The sequence below is a fragment of the Fusarium oxysporum genome, chromosome VI (genome assembly GCF_013085055.1).
Source record: "Fusarium oxysporum Fo47 chromosome VI, complete sequence".
Taxonomy (NCBI): Eukaryota; Fungi; Ascomycota; class Sordariomycetes; order Hypocreales; family Nectriaceae; genus Fusarium; species Fusarium oxysporum.
The window spans coordinates 3,058,676-3,082,622 of NC_072845.1; the positions used below are offsets into that span (position 1 = coordinate 3,058,676).

At 49.3% G+C, this 23,947-nt stretch overlaps 5 protein-coding genes across 5 annotated transcripts; 1 reads left to right on the forward strand and 4 right to left on the reverse strand.

Annotated features, from left to right (window-relative positions):
- Window positions 1-795: 795 nt before the first annotated feature.
- On the forward strand, window positions 796-4,331 carry FOBCDRAFT_226606 (uncharacterized protein). Its single transcript, XM_059609715.1, has 2 exons — window positions 796-1,273; window positions 1,327-4,331. Exon 2 carries the CDS (start codon window positions 2,194-2,196, stop codon window positions 2,749-2,751), a length of 558 nt encoding a protein of 185 aa, XP_059465173.1. The 5' UTR covers window positions 796-1,273; window positions 1,327-2,193; the 3' UTR covers window positions 2,752-4,331.
- A 1,327-nt stretch (window positions 4,332-5,658) lies between these two features.
- On the reverse strand, window positions 5,659-8,777 carry FOBCDRAFT_43433 (uncharacterized protein). The gene is made up of 2 exons (XM_059612194.1): window positions 6,198-8,777; window positions 5,659-6,140 (listed from the first exon to the last, which is right to left on the reverse strand). The coding sequence occupies exons 1-2, from the start codon at window positions 8,569-8,571 to the stop codon at window positions 5,869-5,871; spliced, it is 2,646 nt and encodes an 881-aa protein (XP_059465174.1). The 5' UTR covers window positions 8,572-8,777; the 3' UTR covers window positions 5,659-5,868.
- A 3,984-nt stretch (window positions 8,778-12,761) lies between these two features.
- Window positions 12,762-15,942, reverse strand: FOBCDRAFT_226614 (uncharacterized protein). The gene is made up of 19 exons (XM_059609716.1): window positions 15,753-15,942; window positions 15,661-15,699; window positions 15,429-15,610; window positions 15,349-15,377; window positions 15,167-15,295; window positions 14,989-15,102; window positions 14,769-14,932; window positions 14,676-14,713; window positions 14,556-14,614; window positions 14,338-14,493; window positions 14,254-14,284; window positions 14,124-14,194; window positions 14,019-14,072; window positions 13,825-13,868; window positions 13,733-13,770; window positions 13,469-13,661; window positions 13,379-13,415; window positions 13,127-13,318; window positions 12,762-13,069 (listed from the first exon to the last, which is right to left on the reverse strand). Exons 1-19 carry the CDS (start codon window positions 15,795-15,797, stop codon window positions 13,050-13,052), a joined length of 1,635 nt encoding a protein of 544 aa, XP_059465175.1. The 5' UTR covers window positions 15,798-15,942; the 3' UTR covers window positions 12,762-13,049.
- A 2,000-nt stretch (window positions 15,943-17,942) lies between these two features.
- Window positions 17,943-19,857, reverse strand: FOBCDRAFT_43462 (peptidase C1B, bleomycin hydrolase). The gene is made up of 2 exons (XM_031185993.3): window positions 19,569-19,857; window positions 17,943-19,517 (listed from the first exon to the last, which is right to left on the reverse strand). The coding sequence occupies exons 1-2, from the start codon at window positions 19,790-19,792 to the stop codon at window positions 18,215-18,217; spliced, it is 1,527 nt and encodes a 508-aa protein (XP_031037128.3). The 5' UTR covers window positions 19,793-19,857; the 3' UTR covers window positions 17,943-18,214.
- Window positions 19,858-20,659: 802 nt separating this feature from the next.
- FOBCDRAFT_275842 (uncharacterized protein) lies at window positions 20,660-23,134 on the reverse strand (the record flags this gene model as incomplete). The annotated part of the gene is made up of 4 exons (XM_054705115.2): window positions 20,660-21,222; window positions 21,286-21,842; window positions 22,412-22,739; window positions 22,972-23,134. The coding sequence occupies 4 exons, from the start codon at window positions 23,132-23,134 to the stop codon at window positions 20,660-20,662; spliced, it is 1,611 nt and encodes a 536-aa protein (XP_054561090.2).
- Window positions 23,135-23,947: the final 813 nt, after the last annotated feature.

Sequence of the window (23,947 nt, forward strand, 5' to 3'; positions counted from 1 at the left end):
CCATGACAATTTATAGCCCGTCCGTGTGGCATAAGGGAGCTTAAAACTCTGGTGCACACTGATAATCGAAGTAAAGAGTGAATATTCAGCGACAACGCTGGACATGGCTGTAAACATGAGCGATCAATACCTCCAAAGAAACGCGGGCTGACGCTGCGTCAAATGTATGGACGGAAAAATTTACTCAAAACGACGAAATCAGTTAAATAAGCGACCGACGTTACGAGATGACAATCCGAGAGGCCACCAACACCAAATTTAGTGTCGAGATACCCACTTGAGAGTCAGCCATCATGAATTAGGAACCGCCAGAATAATGACTATTCTAGTCCTGGAGCAGAAATTTCCCAATCTTGGCATAGATGCCGCTGATAACTGAGCCTCAGAAAGAACCACTTAGCGCCAGCACAAACCACAACTTCATGTATGCCTGTTTGTGTATTCGCATTATGCGCATTCAAGCCTGGGAGAACGTGCGTTCTATGTTACACTAGACTCGCTGCGACGAAGGACAACGTAATACATACACGGCATGTACGAAGTTGGTGTAATAGTGCATCTCTTTGCTGGATCTATAACACAACGGACGTTAATAGAGACGCCAGTGGGTAGCGGTGAATGAGGTGAAGGGGGCTATGAGATGTACCTGGGGGTGTAAGGTAAGGAAGGTACTGAGGTCTATGTACCTCGATGTAGAGATTCTCCAACATCCTGCCCTACGGAAAGCTTGACGCCCACGCTCCTGCCAAATCTCATGTGAGTTCGACGGCTTCGAATTGTGGCTCTCTCCTTCGCCAACGGCTTAATTACAAGGAAGGATGCCCCCACCGGAGGCAAAGTGGTGGCTTGGAACATGTGCCGTACTTGGACAGCCTCCCGCGCCTTGTTCCTGACTCAAGCATCAAGGTTTTGGACCAACGTCAACAACGACGACGACATCATCACCATCACCACTACCACCTTAATGTCAGCCTTGCGAATCAACATTCAGCAGCGAACATATCAACATACAGGGCCTTTCACCCGCAGATTCATAGCAGGAACGGGCCCAAGCCTCTCCAGAACATGGGAACACCATCTGTCTCTACTTTGTAGTGGCTCTCGAGAGCCTATTGGAGACACCCTCCATCGCTGTCCTACTACTGTACGTTGTAGCTTGTCATTATTTCGCCAGCTGCCAACGCTCAGCGCTATGTATGGTACTAGCCGTCCCGATGCCTCATGCAGTGCAGGTGGGGAGTGGTGCGAAGTCTGAGGGACTTCTGGAGTGATGGTGTGTGTGAAGCCTTGCTCTGCAGAAGTTACTATTCCTAACTTGGGCTCTAGTTAATTTTAGGATGCCGCTAAGTCGCCCCAGAGTCAAACTCATCAACATCTCATTTCCCATCTCATGCACGGCTGACAACCTGTTGTCACCAACCTCGGCCATCGCGTTACATGCTTGATGTCGAGTCTGCAGTTCAAGGGACCTTCTCACTTTGCTCTAGTGTCGATTGTGGCATCCTCAAAGAGGATGCAAAGTAACTTACTGCACTGACTTGTGTGGTCCCATACTCCCTGTGGTATTAGTCCACTGAAGCAACTGTCGAAAACAACATGATCACTTTTGCATTGCAGTCCATGATTGGAGTTCAAGAAACAGCGCAACGACATTACCGCTACTGAACCCGTGTTCCCCGCTGCGCTCCGAGGCACAGCCGAAGGATATCAGGATGGAAGTTGGCTTCACACTCAGCCCACCTCGGAGTTGCAGCCTGAATACGCATCTTCATTGTATTTGGGTGTATTTGATGAATACATATCATTCCCTCAAAGCCATTGCACATCGTGCCTGCTCACGCGCTCCAATTCAGCAGCCTCATACAACTAGTTATCTGAGCCCTGCCTGTCGCTATCGTCAGATCTGGCCGGGGCCTTTCATAGATCCGCGATTTCTTGACACTCGTTCGTCATGGGCTTGGTTTGTGTTTGATGGGCACCACCTGTCAACATGCACAAGGCTGTCACAGACCCTGACCCGGTACTGCCATCCACGATGTGCGATCATGGGCCCAGAGGTGCTGTGCCTAGTTGTCGCCGCAAGCTAACCCACGAAACTCTTGACGATGTCTTGAGCCATCCTCGCAGCCCTACCGTTCAAGATTGATCTGGGCTCAGGGCTTAAAATCGTATCCTGGCACAATCTCGGGATTTATGAACCAGACTGCAAACACCTATGTAACTTACAAACCGAGGGCTATGGTAGCAGACATACTGGGCTATTTTCGAAGATCCCTAATGAGCAAGAACACCATTACACGCCACAGAATAGTTGAGTCACCCCTATCTTCCACAATCCCCATCTCGGAATCGTATACGACCAGACCAACGATAGCTATTATACAATGTCGCGCGCACCAACGACTTTATCTGACGAGTCTTTGCACCTTCAATCTCTTTACTGGAGTTACGTCCTTCGTTGGTTCCTACCGACCCATGTCTGGAATGTCGGTCAGGGATGTGAGCCCACACTCAACTCGAGCGACTACCAGCCGTTGTGGGACACTGGGACTGCGTGTCCGGCTGGACCAGGGTCCGCCATTTCCAGGCACAGCCAAGATGCAAAGAAGGGGTGCGCCCGTCATCCCCGGACAGGGGTGCTTCATACAGCACATGTATTCAAAAAGACTAATTGAGACGACATCACCGGCAAGGAGTTCCGCTTCCACGGTGGTTCGTGGGAGAACTTTGCGCGTAAAGACCTACAGATAGCCTCCTGGAGCTCTGTAACCGAATTGAAATTTCAATGTGTAGCCGAGCTCGACCCAAGCTACCAGGGAGGCTCTCTTCCTATTCACCAACTCAACTGCCGGTGTTGTTGACGGATCCACCTGGGCATTGAAGGAAAATAGCCCATACTTCTGATTGAGATCCATTCGTGAATATATGGAGCATGATCAATTTACCTCAGATTAGTTACCTTCATATCAGATTAATGCTGTTTCCATGTGCAGTCACACAACTACTTCACAAAACCTCTCATATAAGCCGCTCAGCAGCAGCGTGAAAGATGAATACAGATATATACTATTAGTTCATGACAGAGATAGAAGGAGACCGACACCTACTTCAGACTCATTGACAACGTCATAGGTACCTTCAGGAGCTTTTTGTTACCTCATATTCCCAAGACAGAAAGCATTCATTCGATAAAACAAACAGAGTCAACTTGGACCAAATGCTGATGGGCGATGGCAGAAATCCGATGTCGAGGCATACCTATCAGGGTCACCAAGAAGCTTATAGTAATCAAGGCATAGGATATCTCCTTGACACTTGGAGTATCTTTGATTGAACGCCGTCAAGGACATAGACAGTTATTGTCCCTCACATCAATGAATCAAAGGACAATTGATAAGAGCCAGGGGTCCTATAGCGAGTCGAAAAACCTGGCCACGCTGACATGAAGACTCCACCAGTATGAAGAGGCAGCTTGGGAAGCACAGGAACCTTTGGAGGAGTCAGTAAAATCGACTCATACCACTCTGCAGATTCGCATGCATTGACGATTCGTTCGTTCCACCCAGCCACTGCTATTAACTGAGAGAAGCCTGGAATCATATGAAGCCCGATTACAATCCCACAATAGTTCCGATGGTATCCCTTTAAGCACAATCATGATGATCCAGAACCGCAAGCATTGTGCGGCCCGCCGACTCGAGTTGGAGAAGCTCATTCGTACCGATGGCAAACGAGAATCTGCATACATATACATGCTAGCACATGGCAGGGATTAGAGGCCCTGTCAACACCTGCTTTGAATAGTAGCCCCCTGTCATTTCTGAATATCCCGTGAGATCCCTGACATGCTGCCTGTTTCCCCACGCGGCTGATATCTTATACTAGAGACGCAAAGCTAATCTTCAAATGCATCGTGGTTGAGACCATTGCCTCTACCAAGAAAATGCATTCGGAGGAGGAAAAATATCCGCCATCTCCTCGAAAATGTTGAGACATGCCATTTATTAGTCTCGAAAACAACTAGCACAAGATACGGCTCATTGGCCGGCTAGAGTCGTTCGAAGCCACGCAATGTGATAAGATGGGGAAAGGGGTACAATAACTTGCATTTTCAGCGACCATTCGCGGTAGGCCGGCCTTTGTCACAGTCTAAAATCATCTCCGAAGGTGGGGAGATCTAGACGTATCTTTATCCCCGCCACAATCAAGCCAGAGATCGGCGGTTGGGCGTCGCTCCCCTTGGGACGTGGCTGCTGAGTTGCTATTCTTGGGACGAGTGGACAGTAAAACATTTGATAATTTGACACCGAATGGCTTGTCTTGTGCCAGCCTGGAACGGTCACGACTCGGGGCAGTATCATGCAGCCGCCAAGTCCGTTTTTATACTTTGAACAAGACTAGATCATCTAGGTGCTTCCACAGCCGGAAATGGACACTTGAAACGCATGCATTCTTCATCACGGCTTCTACTTGTCCAGCTCCGATCTCATGTTGATTCAACACCGCACGCAATTTAAGACAGTGAGTGACCTTTATACCACTTCCTACCATCTCCCTTGTTGTCATAGAGGGCCCCAACAAGTTCAGTCACTAGGCAGAGCTTCTAAAAACCCCTTTAGATGGTCGTCTCGTGCATAACACCTTTTTTTTTTTTTGTTCGCTCATTCGGACACTGATCGCGAGAGTCAAGCCATGGTGGTAGCTTCAACTCCCTGCCCAATTTCGTACCGCCAGTATATGATGAGTGCAAACGAATCACCGTAAACGGGGCAAGTTCAGAAATTTGACGTTATTGAGAAGGATGAGAGGGGTCGATATGATTCAGCTTCATTCCTCTCATGCCTCTACCCGTGCCTAACGCATCAGGATACTTGCACGTAACATCACATCCAAACGTTCTGCTTCAGTGTGAAGGTGCCAATGCACGGCCTTTTCGTTCATGATGTATCAGATGAACCACGGGTAGCGGCTTTGAGCCCAGACTGGGAGGTCGTACGACATCTTGTGCTGGAGGAGATGGGTGATCATGGCTCGAACATATGTTTGGACGGTGAAGTGAATGGAACTACGGAAGCCAGCATAAAGGTGACGAGGAAGCTTTCCGTGCGAAGCCTCGATTCCCTCTTTCATCTTGATGCGGGCGCTGGCGTAGGTTATGGTCCTCGTCACGACTTCTGTTACCATACGAAGCGGACATTGGACTGGTTGCATCTTCTGGGTCATCCAGGATGAAAGGGAACTAGCTGAACTTGTTGCTGCAAACTTGGAGGTTCGTTCTTATAATGTCGTGAAACATGGAATGGACCTGGACAACAAGAGCAAATACGATACCCGCAAACTCCTTAGTTAGCAGCCAAGAAAGCCTCAACCTCTCCATCACATCTTAGTCCCATCTCTTCACCATTTTGCCACTGTAGGCACCCAATATGAAATGTTGCTACCCAATCTGTGACGTACCTTCACTAGCCCTCTGCTCCAGTCTTCAAACTTGAAGACAGTCTCGTGCCGTTCCAACGAGATCCTCTAGGCCGAGATCCGAGAAATTTGCGAGTCGACTGTTGAAACTCTGTTTCTTCACTCAGAACTATGTAATCATATAGGGCGGACGGGTGCCAAATAATGCAGGAACAATCTGAACCAGAATGTATTTTATTTTATGTTTGTATATCCAGAATGCGTCGCTAAATCGCCCGGTTTTTATGCTTGATGTGTGATATGTGGTAACGCTCAATATATACCTGATAAAAGAAAAAAAAAGAAGAAAAAAAAAAAAAACCTCTACCATTAGAGTCATTTGATGCAACGCTTAAATACTCGATCAAAACATTCAGCCATAGTGGTATGGTGATTTCAACACTCTTTCTCTCACTAAGCCTCAAGCACGGGCTCGCGTTCTCGCTGAGCTCGGTGGTGGTGGTGATGATGATGGTCCAAATCCCTTGACCGGGTGTCATATTCTTCCTCATCTCGGTGACGCCTGCGTCGTTCGCGGTCACGGTCACGGTCACGGTCCTTGTCTTCGTAGTCTGAAGAGTCATCGTCCCGATGGCGGCGATGACGATGATGTCTTCTCCTGTCATCCTCGTCACGGTCACGATCCCGATCCGTATCACCACCGTCATCGTCGCGGCGACGTCTCTCTGTTTCGCAATTAGCACCAGCTCAAGCCAAGACTCAAGCCTAAATTTAAAACGTACCTCTCAAGACTTGTGTCGCTGAGGCATACGCCTGAATTTCCTCTTTGCTAAGTACTCGTAGTACTATGACAAAGTCATCTCTGACCTCGAACCTCTCTTTGCCAATGGTCAAAGCCTCAGGGTTAACAATCTTACGGCTGATCTTGGTCCATTTTGCACCTGCAGGTGCTTCTCTGGCTTTCTTGTCTTCCTTGTGAGGTGCAACCCCTTCACGAATGGGATTCGGCTCCTCTGGAAAGCTAACCTTAGGCTGTTTCAAGATACCCTTGAGAGGCTTCTCATCCTTTTTATCGCGAGGAGGCGATACTACACGGACTTGTTTGTCGTCCGGAGGGGTCTGCTGGGATTCGCGGCCACGGGATTCTTCTTCAGGAGGACCAGATGGCTTGGAATCGGGCGGTGACCAGGAGTCTTTGAATGGACGAGCTTCTGTTGCTGTTCTTGTTTCTCGAGTAGGTGAAGAGGACCGTGACTTATTTTCGACCACGACCGGGGTTTCCTTCTCCTTCTCTTTGTCAGTGGTCTTCAAGGCTGCCAGTTGGTCCTTGAGATGCCGCAGTTCAGAAGTATCATTCGGATTGAAGGCATTTGAATCGCGACGTCTCCGAGTGGACTTTTTAGCTTCGTCTGAATCAGATGACGAGATAACGGCTTCAGTGCTCTTACGAGACTCCCCGTTTCGACGACTGGTCTCTCTGGAATCACGATCCTGGTCACGCTGCCTTGATTGATCACGCTGTCGCGATAGATCTCGCTCCAAGATTCTTGGGCGTTCGCTTTTCATCGAATCTCGCCGCCTGTCACGATCTCGGTCTCTTTCACGTTCACGTTCGCGCTCGTCATCAGAGCCTTTACGTCTGCCGGGATCTTTGTCGCGTTTGTCGTCGTCTTTGACGGCAGGCACAAGGCCTACAGCAGTCGCAGCAATACCCAGGCCAGTGGCCACCTTGTCACGGAACCGAGTACGCTCCTTCTCGTCATCATCGCTCCCTTTCTTACTCTCACGTCTCTCACGGCGAGTGTCTTTGGAATCAAGCCGGCCTCGGCGTCGATCATCGCGTTCATAATCAGCATCACGTGGCAAGTCTTCATCTGATCGCTTTTTTGGTTGTTCCGGGCGACGTTCACGGCGATCATCGTGTTCATCAGCAGTGTCAGTTCGGATGCCGAAGCCACGGGAAGTAACTCTGTCATCTTGAAAGTATGGTGCCTCGTATGCGCGCTCGGGCTCATAAGTATGCTCGGATTCTGGCTGATCACGAAATTCTCGCATTTTTCTTTCGTCTTCTCGGCTCCGATAGTAATCATCGTGATGCGAAGAACGGGGTGGTCCCTCTTGATACAATGACACTGGCCGAGGTCGTCTTGTGGTTTCCGTAGTCGCAACAAGGGGAGTGTCCTGTTTTACCGAGGTCGGTTCGGGGGTCTTAGAGGGCATCGGAACAAAATCCCGTGGGCTTTCGTACCCTCGAATCTTGTCAAACCCTCGTGTACTTGGTGGAGGACCGCCCCGGTTATCGTATTGCCGATTGTTTGGGACGCTGGTTGTGCTTGTAGTTATGTAGTTGCGACTCAAGTCTGGGCTGGTATCCACGTTGAACGTTCGCTGATCCGCGTTGTAGTTGATATTCGGGCGGTAGTAGCTACGGTCGAAACTCTCACGTCTGCGAGTCCTCGCAGGGCCTGAATGATCGAGGTCGTAGCGAACCAGTTCACCGGCATTAGTGTACTGATAACCGTCATCCCCATAGTCGATATTACTAGAGCTCTGGCGGGGATTATTCTGGTATATAGCAGAATGGCGACTGTTGCGGTAGGGGTCGTCGCGTACCAAGCTGTTGCTACGGTCTCTGCTGTTGCGAGCATAAGTGTCGTTTCCTGGCTGATCGGCATAGGAGCGGGCTGTGCTGTGTGAACGTATAGATGAGGCAGGTTGTGTATAAAACTGCCCATCGCTCGAGCGGTAGTCATCCCGCAAGGGACTTCCGGGGCGAGCATTGGAAGAATGAGAACTCGTACCGTTGGCGCGGTCCTTCTGGGTGGTCATGACAATTACTGGGGGTCGACTAGTAGAGTCTAGTGTGGAGGACCGCTGGGAACGTGTGACATCCCGTGTAGTCGGTCTGTGTGAACGAGGATCCTGAGTAACGGCGTACGTCCGGGTGGTGGTGTTGGGGGTTGGCGTTGTAGAAGTAGTTGTAACATATCCTCGTGGTGTCGTCGAAATGGGCTGCTGTCGGGTCGAAGTTGGCATGACGTGCATGTCACCAGCGTACAAAGAAGTGTAGCCAATGCTTGATGGCAGAGAAGTTCTCGCATGGTTTGCAAAGGTGGCCGCTCGTCCCGAGGACGGATAGCGATGACGGTCCGTCATGATGACGTGGGGCTACACAGGATCGCGAAGCCTACTTGATCGCCGAGCTGTCGAATTATGTGTGCTGTTGTGAGCCAGCTGCGAGAGAAACTTCAAAGGTACGAAATCGGAGGCGAGTCGTGAGAAACGTTGGACAAAGGGCGATGCCGTGGAGAAAAGCGGTAGCGTTGGGACGCCAGACGTTGGACTGGGTGGAGGCAGCCGTGGCGTATCGTTCTGTGGTGCAGGATGACGGCAATCAACCATATACTTTGAAGCCAAGGCCACGTGAGGAGGGGTCGAACTTGGTCAGTCCTTGTCAGCGTGGACCAGGGAGCAAATAGCAGGGTCAGGTAGGGTAATGTCTGATATAGTGACGAAGACCCAGGATTCGTTTTGCGGCCAAACAAAATGTCTGGCTAGGTCGAGAACTTGACAAGGAATATTTTTTTCCTTTCTTTCTTTCGTTTTTTTTTTTTGTTTAACGATGCGCTTCCGCTTGGAGTGGTGGCGTTCAGATCGGATGATACTGATTGAGATGACGCAGAGTTAACAGTAACACTGCGTTGCGAGGATGTAGTCGAAAATAGAGAGCAGCGAGGGTAATTCTCTGGTAGAACAAAGCCGAGACTGCAATTGAATTCGCTCGCACCTCAGTAGGCCGATTGAAAGGTAAAATGAGACTCAGGCGTGTATAATAAAGAAGCCAGTTCGTGAGGACAATCTTTAGTGTACTGAATGGTTGGGGCTAATTCGAGCAGTCGGTCAACAAATTTAAAGTACGAAAGTGGGATCTTCCAGTAGACACTTACAAGTCGTAAATGCTGCTAAGAACAGAGTCGAGGGAGAATACAATCGGGCTAACAAGGCGTCTTGAAAGCCAACCCTTCTTTGTTCTGCTCTGTGCGTGTGCTCTCTCTTGTACGAGGGTCCACCACCAAAAAGGTGGTTAAGGTGGGGTGAGGGGCAATACCAGAGAGGACCAAGAATTATGGAGAGATTGGGAAGAGTTGCAGGGAGAAGAAAGAAGGAAGAAGGAAGAAGATGAGGGAAGAGCCAGTTGATGGTGTTTTGCGAGAGTCGAGGCCTATCAGTCTTCCGGAACAGACCCTCGACACCTCAAGGCGCTGAGAAAAATAGCAGACTATTGCACTGCGTTATGGGTAGAGCAACTAGCTGCCAGCAACCCCTGATCAGTAACTTATTAGTAGAGGGCTGTGGGAGTACCGATGACGATCGATGTAGTGGCGTGGAGAACGGAGACTGCAAGCTGTAAACGTAGACTGGGTTGAAGCAGCCGACAGTCAAAGTTCCCATGCAATCGTTGTCTTCAGAACAGACCATGTGTATGTAATGATCTCGGTAAGAGCCAGAGAGCGAGTCCCCCGCCGGGATGCAATTGTCAGCACCAAGAACAGGACAGGTAGGGTCCGACGCTTCAATCCTCCGTGCCTAGGTAGCCAAGGCTATCGAACTGACTTGAGGGTTGTTGTTTACCCAGTTTGGCCTTTTTGCAACCGTATGGACCTCTTCCTAATAGCGCAACAATTAGACAGTTTCTTTTTCATAGCATCTACATTTTATCATCTCGACAACACCAGACATTGACTTGCAGGTACCTCAAGAATATTCAATATCCCGCCGTGTCTGAGCCGAGTTTCAGTGGCACTTGCTTAGCCTTCCTCGGCTTTTCACCGGGCTTCCTAACTCAATTGAGTGATGGAACCTCTGAGTATTTGGGCTCTTGGAGAGCAACAACGGGGACAACCGACGAGAACTCGAGCCCGAAAACTCAGATACCCAAACCTAACCGCATCAACAAACAACCTTGATCCCAGGCTTAGGCTCAAGCTCAGGCTCAGGCTCGGGCTCGGGCTCGGGCCTTGGGCTGCGAACGGGTCCACTGGGGTAGTCGTTGATACCAGAGCGGGATGTTGAGGTACGTATCTATGAAGCGTTCTGGTTTACGGAGTAGATTTGGCGGAGATGAGTCTTTCAGGCTTCGATGTCAGGGACAGGGACCTCGTGAACCCTTGAATTCGAGGCGAATAGTCCCAGACTAAGGCCAAGGGGGCTGTCAGACCCGAGCTAGAATGTTCAACCGTGCTGATTCTTGAATCATGAGGCTCTGCAGCCATGTGCCCATTGAACAGATCGGTACAAGATTGACGCTAAGTATGAGAGAGAGTTTTGGCGTGGTAACGTTGACTTTGGCGTTGACTGGCGCGATGGTGGGTGGTGTAGTTTGGCGGACAATGACGTCTCGCCTTGGGCTTGTCTAGCTTTTTAGAGTTTTATTCTGCGCCGAGTCTTGTTATTATTGCTTGTGGCAAATGGGATAGTTGTAGTATGTTGCAACAAGAATAACCGATAGTGACCGGGAACAAGAACATGGACAGATCAAGCTCATTAGATTGTTGCTGGGAGTGAACTATTGGATGAGTTGGACGGCTTGCCTCTCTCCCTCGCTCTTTGCCTTTGACACCTAGTTGTTGGTGCTGGGAATGTAGATCCGGCCGGCTAGATGAGTAGGAATAAACGAGACACAAATAAGGCTATACCCGGCCATAGGACGACTGGAGCCTAGCCAGATTATTGATATTCTGTCGCAGTTTTAAGAATAAATGGACGGTTTGTGCTTGGTCTTCGGCTTTGGTGAAGTGTAGAATGGTGTTGTTTCTGTGAGATATCTGATATTTCACTCTTCAAAAAAGACGAGCAATGCCTTTCTTTTAAGAAAATCTAAACTGAGTGGTTTAGAAAGTTGAGTTGGGCACATAAAGAGCCGCCAAATAGAACGAAACTCCTGGCATCAAACAGCCGCATTCTCGACCTTAGCAAGGCGTGTTGCTCTGTGAATCAGAGAAGCTCCTATGTGGCCGTTCTATTTTTGTCATGCGCGTTTGTCGAAAATAATAATAATACCGAAACTAGCAGTTATCCTATTGTGATTTCCGAAAAGATCGATTTTGAAAATTCCAGTAATCATAACAAGGGGTGACAACCATCACAAACGGAATCGTCTCCCAACTTCATGCCATGATTGACCGATGACAACAGAGCGTCACATTTCATCCAATTGATTGTGTCTGTATCGACATTTATGCAACCTCTGCGCTTGGGCTATCCAATCACAAAACAATGACATTTCCCAGGACATGTCCCAAGCGCCTACTGAGACATTGCTCGTTGTCATGCCAGTATATCGAGTCAGGGAACGGGCCGCTGTCAAAGCCACAGCATTGTCTTATTCGATAGATGCCCATCGACTTATCAGAGACCACATTAACCTGCAGATGTTATTGAAGGTTGGCGGTGGGGCCTTTCACCGACGTTTTCAAGTTATAGGAGATCCAGGTGATCCGTCTTCCATCGATCAAACGGAACGCCGCAAAGCCCTTATGATCTTGAGACTATGGAGATTCATCAACAGTGCAGTCTGAAAACTGTGCCCATGGCCTTTTGTTGTGTTACCATGTATGAACCTTCAGGTCTTCAGGTGACAAGTGACAGAGCCCTGCATGAAACGAGATAGCCTCACATTTTGGAGCATTGGCTCGTTAACATTGCTGCTCCTGGCCACTCTGTTTCACAGAAAATCCTATCGATCTATGTATTGATCTCCTTAAGAGCCCGTCTTTATAAGACATAGTATATCCTTATAACCAGTAATCACGCAAACCAATTCATAGACAAACTTCACCATGCCTCTCTCGTCGACTGTCCTACCGCTAGTGGCGGACATCAATGATGGCAATGACCACTGAGGACCTAATGACGCATTTGTGAGTATAATTACTCCACGGCTGCGGTTAAGCTGCTGCTCGATCTTGATGTGCTGGCCTTTGGCTATTCTCAGGCGAAGCTTCTACTTCAACTAGAAGGTCTGTGAAGGACTGTTCACAAACACGTATATATCTTTACAATATTCGAAAACGAAACAAATTCATGCCACGTTGTGATCAGCTCAGATGGGCATCCTATTCAAAATATGGTGCGAAGTGCCTAATCAATACCGTTCGATAAAGGGGGCTTGGGTGTCCATCTGGCTAAACAACGCTGGTCTTTCGGAGTACATTCCCCCAGAAGTAGCATTTTATAATCTGACCTTGCAAGAACCGTCTCGGTAACCTCATCACCAGTCGAGAAGCCGGATGGCTTGAACTGGGTAAAAGTGGTTACTGGGTAACCTAACGAGACCAGAGCCAGTATTCTCAAAAGAAAAACATAATCATTGAAATCGTGAGACTACGTAAGGCAAGTGCTATCCTTGATCAAGACTCGGAGGTAACGTGTTCCGTCGCTTAGCCTGGATTGACTTCCATTCCAGAGTCGCTAGGGCGTCGAGTCGAGTCGCAACCTCCTATTTCGCAGATCCGCAGCGAAGACACCTATCCCTTTATTGGGCAAATCTAATCCATCCGTCTAAACGCCATCTCAGGTCCGCGCTGAAAGGGCAGCCTGGAAAATCTTTCTTTGAACTCGATCGGCGAGCAGTATCACTCCAATTCAATCGTTCCTGTCGGTCTGTCAATATCACAAGCATGCGAAGGAGAAGCATACAGGAGGCTCTCACCTGGAGGCTTAGACGTGGTGTCGTATACCACCCTCGCGATACCGTCAACTTCGTTCACAATGCGTCTGCTAATAGCCTTGAGAAGACTCCACTCGAACTCGTAGGGCTCGGCACTCATCATATCCAAGCTGGTCACGGCTCGCAGAACGCAGATGTAGCCATACGCTCTGGCATCACCCTGCACACCGACAGCTGTTGACGAATGCAAGTCAGATATCGATATTAATTCGTAGAATGGAAGAAGGGGGTTACCTCTGTTTGTGTCAAGCGCGGCGTAGGCTTGAGTGACCTGGCAAATCGATCAGTAAAATTTCTCTCAGATGACAGGTGGTCGCGTCGAACCTCGTCATAAATTCCCGCCTCGCGGATCATGGAGATGAAGATGTGATCCGCCTTGCGCACAATTTCGACGCGTTCGCGGGTGACTTCGCCGATTATTCTGATACCCAAACCAGGGCCAGGGAAAGGGTGTCTCCCAATGAGCTCCTCGTGAATCTGCAGTTGGCGTCCGAACGCCCGTACTTCGTCTTTGAAACTATGCATTGTTAGCGACCGTGACAAGTAATTACCCTCTCATTAGATTCGTATTCAAGCCTGATCACGTACAGTTCTCGGAGCGGTTCAAGGAGCTTGAGGTGTGCCTCCTGTTGTTTATCAGTATCTTCCCATTAAAGTATGGAAAATTGGGTGCAACTTACGCCGTTTTGCATGCGAGCAGGAAGTCCTCCCGCATTATGGTGAGCTATGCAATTGTTAGTATCTGCGGCGGCATTCGTGAGGTGCATAAGAAGTTGGGATTGAGGGGTTTGCCTTAGCGTTCAAAGCGCAGGCGTATTTCCCCTTCTCGCCCCTCCCAACGACGTAACGAGAAATGAACAACAGGGAGACTTACATTTGATGGTGGAACTGGCGGCTCCTTTGAAACTCAAACTTTCCACAATGTCCGCTATATCGTGTTAATGTTTTCGATTCTTGGTGGGTAAAGTGAACAACTGACCATAGAGTGTTCCCTGGAGGAACCATTCAACCTTTCCGGCAAACGGTGTGTTTTCTGCTTCCTTCTCTATACTGTGAAAAAAAGGTTAGTCAGTCTTCCACGGTTCATAAGAGGACGAGCATATGCTTACCGGAGTGCCTCAATTTCAAAGAGGTCGATAACTTTATCTGGGGTCAGCATGGTAGGCTAGCCAGCTTCCAGGGGTAAGTCTCACAAGTCTCTCCGATAATCTTCCTCTTGGCTTCTGGCTCCGTGACTCCTGCAAGACGGCTGAAGAAGAGATCAGATCCGTCCACCACAGTAAGGTTAATCCCCAGGTGCTTATCCAGGGTTTCTTTGACCTGTTCGCATTCATTCAGACGCATCAGACCTAAAGCACATTAGAACATTGCTCGTAAGGCGTGAATACGTTGTCAAGCGACAAGATCTCACCAGTGTCCACTAGAATGCTCTTAAAGCGGTCTCCAATTGCTTCCGTCAACAATTTAGCCCTGTTATGAAGGCGTCAGTAAAACGCTGTTCGATAGAGAGCTTTTGACCTGGGTATCATACGCCACAGTACTGTCAACACCTCCGGAAACAGCTCCAATCTGCGAAGTAATTAGTAAATTGACATAGGACGTTGGGCAAGATGGGAACACATACAACCTGTGCTTTGTCGCCAACCAGCTTTCGAATTCGAACAATTTCTCGCTCTGAGAAGTTGTCCATTTTCCAGTCCGCTCGGGCACCACAGATCTTGAGAGCGAAGTTGGCGATTATGTCAGTTCCCCGCTCTGTGTGAGAGATCTCAGGGTGGAATTGGATGCCTGCCAATCATGCTTATTAGTAAAGCTTAGCGACAGCTTCGATAAGACACACATACCGAAGACGGGCTGAGAATCGTGGGCAATGCCAGCAAACTCGCTGTTTTTGGTGGTGGCAATGGTCTTGAAACCGTCGGGTAGATGAACGAGCTTGTCAAAGTGACTCATTACAACTGTAGTCAAAGAACGTTAGATACCATTAAGCCAAGGTAGACGAACGAGATCTGCAAAACGAACCATTCAAAGAGTCTCCCAATCCCTCGAAGAGACGGTCAGCATGGTTACCAATCTTACGAATGGCCATCGAAGTCTCTCCGTATTCACGGGCCACGCCAGGTGCCACATTGTTTGGGTCTACTCGCCATGCTGGGACAGCCGTTAGTAAATAATCACTCGGACATATCCAGGGGGCATAATACCAATTAGTTGGCAGCCATAGCAGACTCCTCTTCATAACACATTAGCAACCTTTTCATCATTCTTTTGGTGTTCAACGTACAACACAGGAACACCGAGCTCGAACACGAGCGGATCCACGTTTGGTGCATCGGGAGAATACACGCTTGACGGACCCCCGCTAAGGATGATGCCAACAGGTTTCCAGGAAAGATCTTTGAGCTTCTGGGTACATGGTAGCATCTCGGAGTAAACTCCAATAGATCGCAGCCGTCTCAAGATGAGCTTTGTTTAATTAGTTCTTATCACCCACATAGCAGGAGTAGAGAACAAACATGACTGGTCTGGGATCCTAGATCCAAGACGAGGACGGTCTTAACAGCAATGGTCAGTACTACATCGGGATTTAAGAATTCTTAGTCCTTACATCGAAGGTAGCATGCGGCGGCGCCGCGTCAAGTGTTTCGCTCATTATTGGAAGAGATTTCTGGTCAAATCTTCAGGCGCGATAATTGTAAGTATGGTTATACTGGCAGAAGGACAAGGGACCATGCAAGCATCCAGGCGAAGCGAGCAATGTATAACTAAAAAAGAAAAAAAGAAAAATTCTATTTGGCTGACTCATCTACACACAGCCCTACCAATGTTAGTACCGCATCAAGGTGGTCAATCTTTATGAAATCCCGTTAATTTCCGTAGGTACATACTCTTAACCATGTTAATCATTTAACCAGTACCCAGCACTGTCTGTATGACAAGTCATAACTACCTTTCCAAGTCCTCCAGCTTCGTTAGACGCATACCCCGATATTTTAAGGTTTAACACAAAAGCAAGCCTCTAATAGTGATAACAGCAGCGCTGATCTATCAATTGCTGCAGATTGCAGACAGGCCTAGCCATCAGCGAACCGGAATATGCTGTCTATTATAGATGTAGTGTCTATGTTGCCAAAACATCGAATGACAAGTTTGCCGCAGGGCCGCACAAAATCAATGCGAAAAAAACATTAATTTAGTTATCTGTCACTGTCGAAATCATCAGCTGCTAGTCCCAGTACCTGAGAGAGTTGTTAGGTCGGTGGAGCCTTTCATAAGAAAAGCTTGATATACCTCCTATCAGCATCCAAGTTATTTACTCAGTGCATTTTCTTGGTGCCCTCCTTTTTAAGAGTACTAGCAAACCGGGAGCGATAGCTTAACAGCTATGTTAAGAGTATTGTACCTTCGAGTATGAGTAATCGAGAACTATGAGACCATTCATCTGGCTGATCAATGTTTGCACTACTCAGAAACTCGATTTCCAACCCAGGACCTCAGAGCTTTCCTGATGGCCGATGGGTTTCCTCACTCCTAATGGTGCAACGGTAGAGGGGTCCTGCCACCCACACAACATATCTGCATCGCAGCCGTTCAAGTTCATAGTACAGCAGAACCGAACCACCTGAGCTCCAAAGGAGTTACCTACGATAGGTAGTTTCTTCCATCGGACAGACACGTCAGGGCCCATCTAAACACAGTCTATTTTTGGAACTCGAATACTGCCGAGAACAATCACTTAACTAAAACAAGACTATATGGGAGGAAAGGATCTAGGAAAGGTGGACGTGTTCAAGAAAACGCCTTGGAGGAAGAAGGCGTTTGTGTAATCCACGAGCCTTCTCGAAAGAAGACCTTTCCTGAAACTAACGTGCCTCCTGAAGCCCAGAACTTTCCCGAGACTATTAGCTTTCCCAACGCTATGTACTCTCCAATGCCTGCCGGACCATCTCGAAACGAGGCTTCTCGTACTGAAAAGAAGCCAACCACAGATGGAGACTGCTTTTGAAGAGACACAACCTGCGAAGCAACTGCAGAATCCCCGGGAGAAATCGAGTTGCGCGTGATATGACCGGCAGTCTTCTCATGGAGAGACCACAAGCAAGCATGAGTTCTGACCTCAGTCACACTCCAACTGCTGGCTTAGATTGCGATCAAGGTGCCATAAAAAAAGATGCCGGCACCTCACGTGGCCGTGGAACATGAAAACCCGTCTGCCACAATGCAAGGGCAAAGGTAGCCAGTGCATGAAAGGGTATGCCTTAGATTATTTTCGGTTTGGGAAAGGACTCGAGCGATACGCGAAACGTAAGCATAAATGTTACAGCTTTAGCCATAACTATTTGGCTGAGAACAAGTACATCCGTAGCCGCTACGGCAATGCACATGGATCAGATGTGACGCTCTTCCAACATGTCGCTCGGTGTCGGAGTAGATGTGTCCATGCAAGGACTCCAACATTCCTTGTCTATGGTTCAGCACGAATTATTTATGCAGTAGTTATACCTCCAAGGAGATCTAATGGACGGGTGTAGAGATCTGGCGACCAGATGCCAAGTCCTCATCGCCTTTATGTATACCACAAAAGAGGATCGCGACATATGAAGAAAAGAAAAAAAGTGCAGAGATTGATGCTACTATTGCATCGAGTTAACGTACACTGTGAGCATGGCTTGGGAGGGGGACCGCATCTGTTCCCATGTCGTCAAAATGAGGTCGCGGGCATATTCAAATAGCAGGCAAGATCAAACCACATGAAGTTACCCAGGTCCTCGCTAGAAGCCGGCACTGGATTGCAAGAGAAGCATCGTCGTACTATTTTCCCTAATACTCCCATGGCCATCTTGTCAGGTAATATAGTTTGTCTTTACTTGAATATACCATCACTTTAGGGCCTGGTAACCGACCCACGAATGATTCCATAGCAGGTTTCACGGAGCACGGTTGTGCTACGGTCGTTAGGGGGGGTGGTTAAACTATGTTCGTTCTCTCAGCAAGCATCGGTCTGATACAAAAAGGAGTCTCAATGTCATCTCATAACGATACCTTCGCATCCGTAACAAGAACGCTCACTCAGGCCAGGGCGCCCATAGGATCCCATGGTGGGAGGATAATCGCTTCCTTCTTGAGCACATCGCGAACCTCCTTGCTGCAGAAGCGAGGGTCTACAACAGCCTGATAAACAAACTCGTCGAGCCAAGCATCACTCATAACAAACCATCCTTTGTCACCAGCCGCAGTGCCCCAACTGTTCTGCACTCTCCAACGGACAGGCTTGCCCGTCTCCTCGTCCAGATGAACTGCAGTCAACACCATAGCGTGGGTCATCTGACTCTCCTGTGTTGTCAATCGCTGTGCTTTGCTCATGCCGAGCAAGCTAGTGTTGAAGCCAAGTTCGTAGTCGATGAGGTCGAGATCCATAATGCCCGACTTGGAGTCGGAGAACTTACCCACGTCGCTACCGAAGAAGATAGGCAGACCAGCCTTGAGCATCTTTATGCATGTTCCCTTGAGGGTATCGATATCAACGTTCACGTAACTCACGCCACGTCCACCCACGATGTTACCAAGTCGTGAAACAGAGAGGAGAGAGAGCGGCTCGTGCCGAGGATCGTCCACAAGTGAGATCATACTCTCGATGGTGCTAGAAGTGATGCGGAAATCGGAGCTATATATGTTCTTGGCGAACTCTTTAGGGGTAGCCTTGAGCTGATGTGACTTGCCATTCTTGTCGTTGTACTGCCAAGTGAAGGCTTCCTCGGAGCTTGGTGGTGGCCCAAGGAGAAGAGTCATGATGAGAGAGATCTCACGAAGCATTTTGTCTTTCGCCGACGAGAGTGTGGTAGCTGAGACACCGTTCTTAGAGTTAATCAGGCCCCGTAGCTTGAGTGCGAATTCACGAAGCTTGGTCTTGATAACACTATTAAGAATACCCGTGCTCTGGGCATTCCATGTATCAGGGTAGAGGGTCTGTGGCACTAGACCATACTTCTCGACAAGGTTATAGACCATGTCCCACTGACCACCATCAGAAACGATGTCGCCCAGTAAGGTTTGAACGAGACGTCCTTCGAGATCCTCTCCTGAGGTATCGATGATCTGTTCCAGAAACCAGTTCGCTTTTTCAAGCTTATCCCAGAAGAAGAGATACTGCTGTGAGAGCTCAAAGCTCTCGAGATTATATCGCTTCATGATGGCAACTCGGAACACGTTTGTGGAGGCAAACAACCAGCAGCGGCCGCTTGAGCGCTGGTTCGTAATCGGATCTCCCTCGAATGGGATCTTGACATTATAGATCTGCTGGTCTGCGATTTCGGTCGGCAGTGAAGTGAGTACCTGTCTCGGGTTTGCTGAGCTCAGTGCCGTGAGTGCGAGTCTCAGTGAATGTTAGCCTCGATAGGAGCGCCCTGACAGCAGGAAATCTCACTTGTTCTTGGGATCTTTGAGGATAGCAGACTGCCAGGACTCGAGGACATGGACAGATAGACCTTGAGCCTCGCGAGTCAAGGGTCCGACCGTACCCTTCTCAGCGTCGCTGCTAATTTCGACGTATTCGTCATCTTCCTGGAGTTGGAGACTACGGAGGCGCTCCATGACAGCCTTCTCGTGAAGTGTTGGCTTTGATGGATGAGCACCCATGGTCACTTTCATACACGAGAATACGTAAGGTGATGGTTCAAAGAAGCAAATGTGTAGGAGAAGAAAATCGTGCGCTATCAAGGTTTAGGGAGAACTTGTGACAGAGTTTCGTCACGCGCTGTCTCATCAAGCATGAGCTTGCGTGATTGATTGTCAGGCTGTGTACCCATCCATCTCAGCTCTGTATTGCGTTAGCCTCGCGCGGGGAAATACCTTGATGATAAGAGCTCTGAACACGCAAGATGCTTTAAACATCATGGCCATCATGAACAGATCGACACTCAGGGCTTGAATAAATATTTCGTATATACAATAAAAGAGACACTCACCAGGAGAATAATGAACAAGGCCAAAACGTCACTGAACCTCAAGCCAGAGTACGGCAGGTGAAATGTAGGGTAGCGATAGACTTGGAAATGTCGGCACGTCTGGGCCGCGTATCAAACAGCAGGGAGGCAGCATGTTTCCGTATGTGGTTAGTTCATAGAACCTTGAGAGCTCAGTTGCCCCTCCTAAATCTTAACAGTGCAGTCAGATAGCGACACGGCGGGACACGAACGTTCAGCTTTATGTAGATGTGGAATCAATTGACAATTACTACAGTCCATGTACAGAACTTTCCCATCTACGCAAAAGACTCCAATATTTCCAGCTAGCCAACATGATTTATCCAATCTCGATACAAACAAACTTGAACCATCTTGATACATACAACAGATCCCCAGGAAACTTGACATTGTACAGGTGACTCTCAGGACAGCCTGGACCTACTCCTCATGACCGAGGTAAGCCCAGTAGTGCTGTTCATCAACTCATTATGGTATTGGGAAATAGTCGCGTTACAAGCGGCTGCCCGTCTTCAGAAAACAGTAAACACGCTTACAGGCGAGAGCCGTGGATGACCTTCATGTCAACGGCGAGCTCACGAGCGCCGTCGTTGAGGACGAGGACACGGACGGAGCCACGGCCGGACTCGAAAGCGCTGCTGAGGCGGGAGTAGAGGTTGGACTGGTCAATGACGGGGAGACCCTGCTTGACGTCACCAGTCTCAGTCATGGCAACGATCTGACCCTCCTGCATGTCGAGGACACGGTACTGCTTGAAGACAGGGCCGAGCATGGACTGAACGACAACGCTGGGGGCAGGGTTGGAGATGAAAGAGGACTCCTCGTGGAGCTGCTTGGTGAAGAGATCGACACCAAGGTAGCGGTACTGACCGGTGGCAGAGGAGGTAGAGATGCGGATGACCTGGCAGGGGCGGCCCTGGAGCATCAAGAAGTCACCCAGGCGGATATGGTGGCAGGGGATGCTGACGGTGTTGGGAAGGCAGTCAGCAGAGGGACGAGGACCCTCGTGGATGTCAATCTCGATATCGCGACGACCTCCATGGGCAATGCGATCACCGAGCTTGTGAGCACCGGCGCGGAAAGAGTTGTAGTGACCTGCTGACAAGTTAGCTTGGACTGTTCGCGAGTTTATTACTCCAAGATTTGGTATTCACTAACCGTCGTCGTCGTAGTAACCCATCTTGGACTTGTTGTCGACCTTGGTAGTTTCGACGGTTTCTTCAGTGAATCTCACGTCCTTCTTGTTAGATGGACGAGCAACAGGTGTGTCAACGGTGAAGTTGTTGATTTCAGTCTTCTCAGAAGTGTATTGAGGTCGGGAAGAACGGCCGTCAACAGTGAAGTTGTTGAACTCGGTCTTCTCGGTCTGGTTGTACTGAGGGCGAGATGAACGTCCGTCAACGGTGAAGTTGTTGATTTCAGTCTTCTCGGAGGAATAGAATTGGGGAGCGGGTCGGCCTTCAACGGTGTAGTTGTTGGCTTGGAAGTTGTCTTGAGTTTGGTAGTGAGTGTGAGAGTGAGAGTGGGAAGTAGGGTCTTCAGTGGAAAAGGCTTGGGCAGGGCGGTAACGCTGGCGGTATTCACGTTCAGCGAGATCGATGGGGGTGGAGTAGTAGGGATGACGGTGGGTGTCGACCTCTACGTGAGTGTGAGAAGTTTGGTATTGGGAGGGTGGTTGGTACTGAGAGGGTTGGTATTGAGAGGGAGGTTCAGGTCTGGATTTGTCTGGGTTAGCTGATGGATGTCTATAGTATCTCGCTTGCGTATCATATGGCAACGGGAGGCGGGCGGCCCCTGAGGTAGCTCCACCGCCTTGCTCAGGCCAGAAGGCTTAAGCGCACTAGTGGACCGGGGATGTGAAGCAAAAGCAAATTGGGTACCCAGCCAAGCTGAGGTGGTTGGCGCGGTAGCGTACATGGGTAGGGGTGTGATGTGAGACGGTGTGTGGTGAGATGTGATGTGATAAATTGAGATGGCTGGGGGACTCAAGGGGCTGAAGCGCCTGTGTTGAGTGGGTTGTGGCCAGCCGAGTTGAGGAAAGCGAAAGTGAAAATCGGACTGCGGAGGAAATGCTCAGGGGGGAACGGCAATTGCTACCGTCACAAGTGATAGAAGACATGCTTTGACATGTTCCATCTGATCAACTTGGAGGAGAGAGAACTGCTGACCTGGAGAGCAATGATTTCGCAGGCCATTGCGGACTCGTCTCGCACGGTCGGCAAACAGGTAGAAAATGGGCAATATCAAAACCAGGGGGCCAAGGAAGTTGTAAAATCGGACATACCGTCGCGAGTCTTCACGGATAGTAAAGTGCTCTTCTTCGTGCTCGAATTTTTGGACACCGGGACGGCGGTAACGTTCTTCTTCACGCGTAATACGGACCTCTTCTTCGCTAAAGCGTTGCTCTCCGCGAGGAGGAACCTGTTCGGCGGTGACAGAGACAGAAGAGTATTGACCTTCCCGTCCGGCTTGGGGCTGTTGGGGTTTGATCTCAACCTCTTCGTGGGTTTTTGTTTCGGTAACGGTCTGGGTATGGGATTCGGATTCCCGATATGTCGATGGGAAGATGCTAAAGGGAACGGGGACGCGAGCCTCAAAGTCCAGATTTGCGACTTTTGATGGCGCGAGAGAAGCTTCTCATACAACCTTCCGAAACTCGAAAGGAAGACAAGAAGTTCTCTGGCTCTTGTTCCTAGAAACAAAAGTCGAAGAGAATGGAAAAGAATCGGTAGATGGCGAGCGAGGGCCTTCAGTCGTTCTTTTCTTCTTGTCTGGGTGAGGTTTTGTTTTGACGATGTTGATGTGGATGGCGATAATTGGAGGGAGTAGGAGGAGAAGAGGGACCGAACAGGACGCAGAACGAAACTGGGCTTTTGAAGACGGGGGCAGGATTGGACGACTTGTGCCAAACTGAGCGTTGTGTTGCTCCCTCGGCAGCGCTGTGTCCTGTTGATCCGTTCTGTCCTGTTCTGTCCCAGCCCTTTCTCACGCACTTTGCCCTCTCCATCGTTTTACCTCTCTCTCTCACCCCCATGGGCGTGTCGATTGTCTCTGGGTTGTTGTCGCCGATTGCTTGTTTACCACTCGTCTTGTTTACTTGCCAGGGGGTTAGTATGCCGTTCTATTTACCTCTTACCAAATCGAGTATAGGCCCAAGACCTAATCCCCGTATGTGGTAGTCCCACCCACTCACTATGATTATTGCAGCCCCGTCTTGGCTGCGGAGTGCCACTTTTATCCCTTCCTCCTGCGTCTCAGCCAGAGACATTCAGCCAGCCATCGAAGCTCTCGAAGCTCTTTGCCTTATCCGACCTAGTCTGACCTCAGCTTCAGCCAGTCACGAAGAGGCCAGCTACCTAGCTGTCCGCGTCGTCAGCACAGGTTGCACAGCTATCCGCCCATCCTGTTCCACGCAATTCCTCTTCCAGCTCCGATCTCCTCTCGTCCTTGCACGTATCCGAAGGGCCCATGCTTTCATGGCTCCCAACTGCCAACTCCTAACATCAACAGTAATAGAAAGTGGAACACAACCCAAATACGAGAGATGAGACATCGCATCCGTCACCGCTCCGCATCCATTGAACCTGGGTGACCGTGATGAGCGGCATCCCGTCATTTCAAAAGCCTGGGGTCGAAGATCTTCCCCTGCCTTCAAATTCATCTAAAGTTCTCTCCGTCTACCCGCACCAGTGCTCCGTTCCTGGCAATTGGAAGAGCCTGCGTTGTTAACAAAACAACAAAACAAAGACTGTCCAGTGACAATCCCTCTTGAACGCCACATAAGCACCATGTTTAATCAGGGGGCGGGGACCAGCATCCA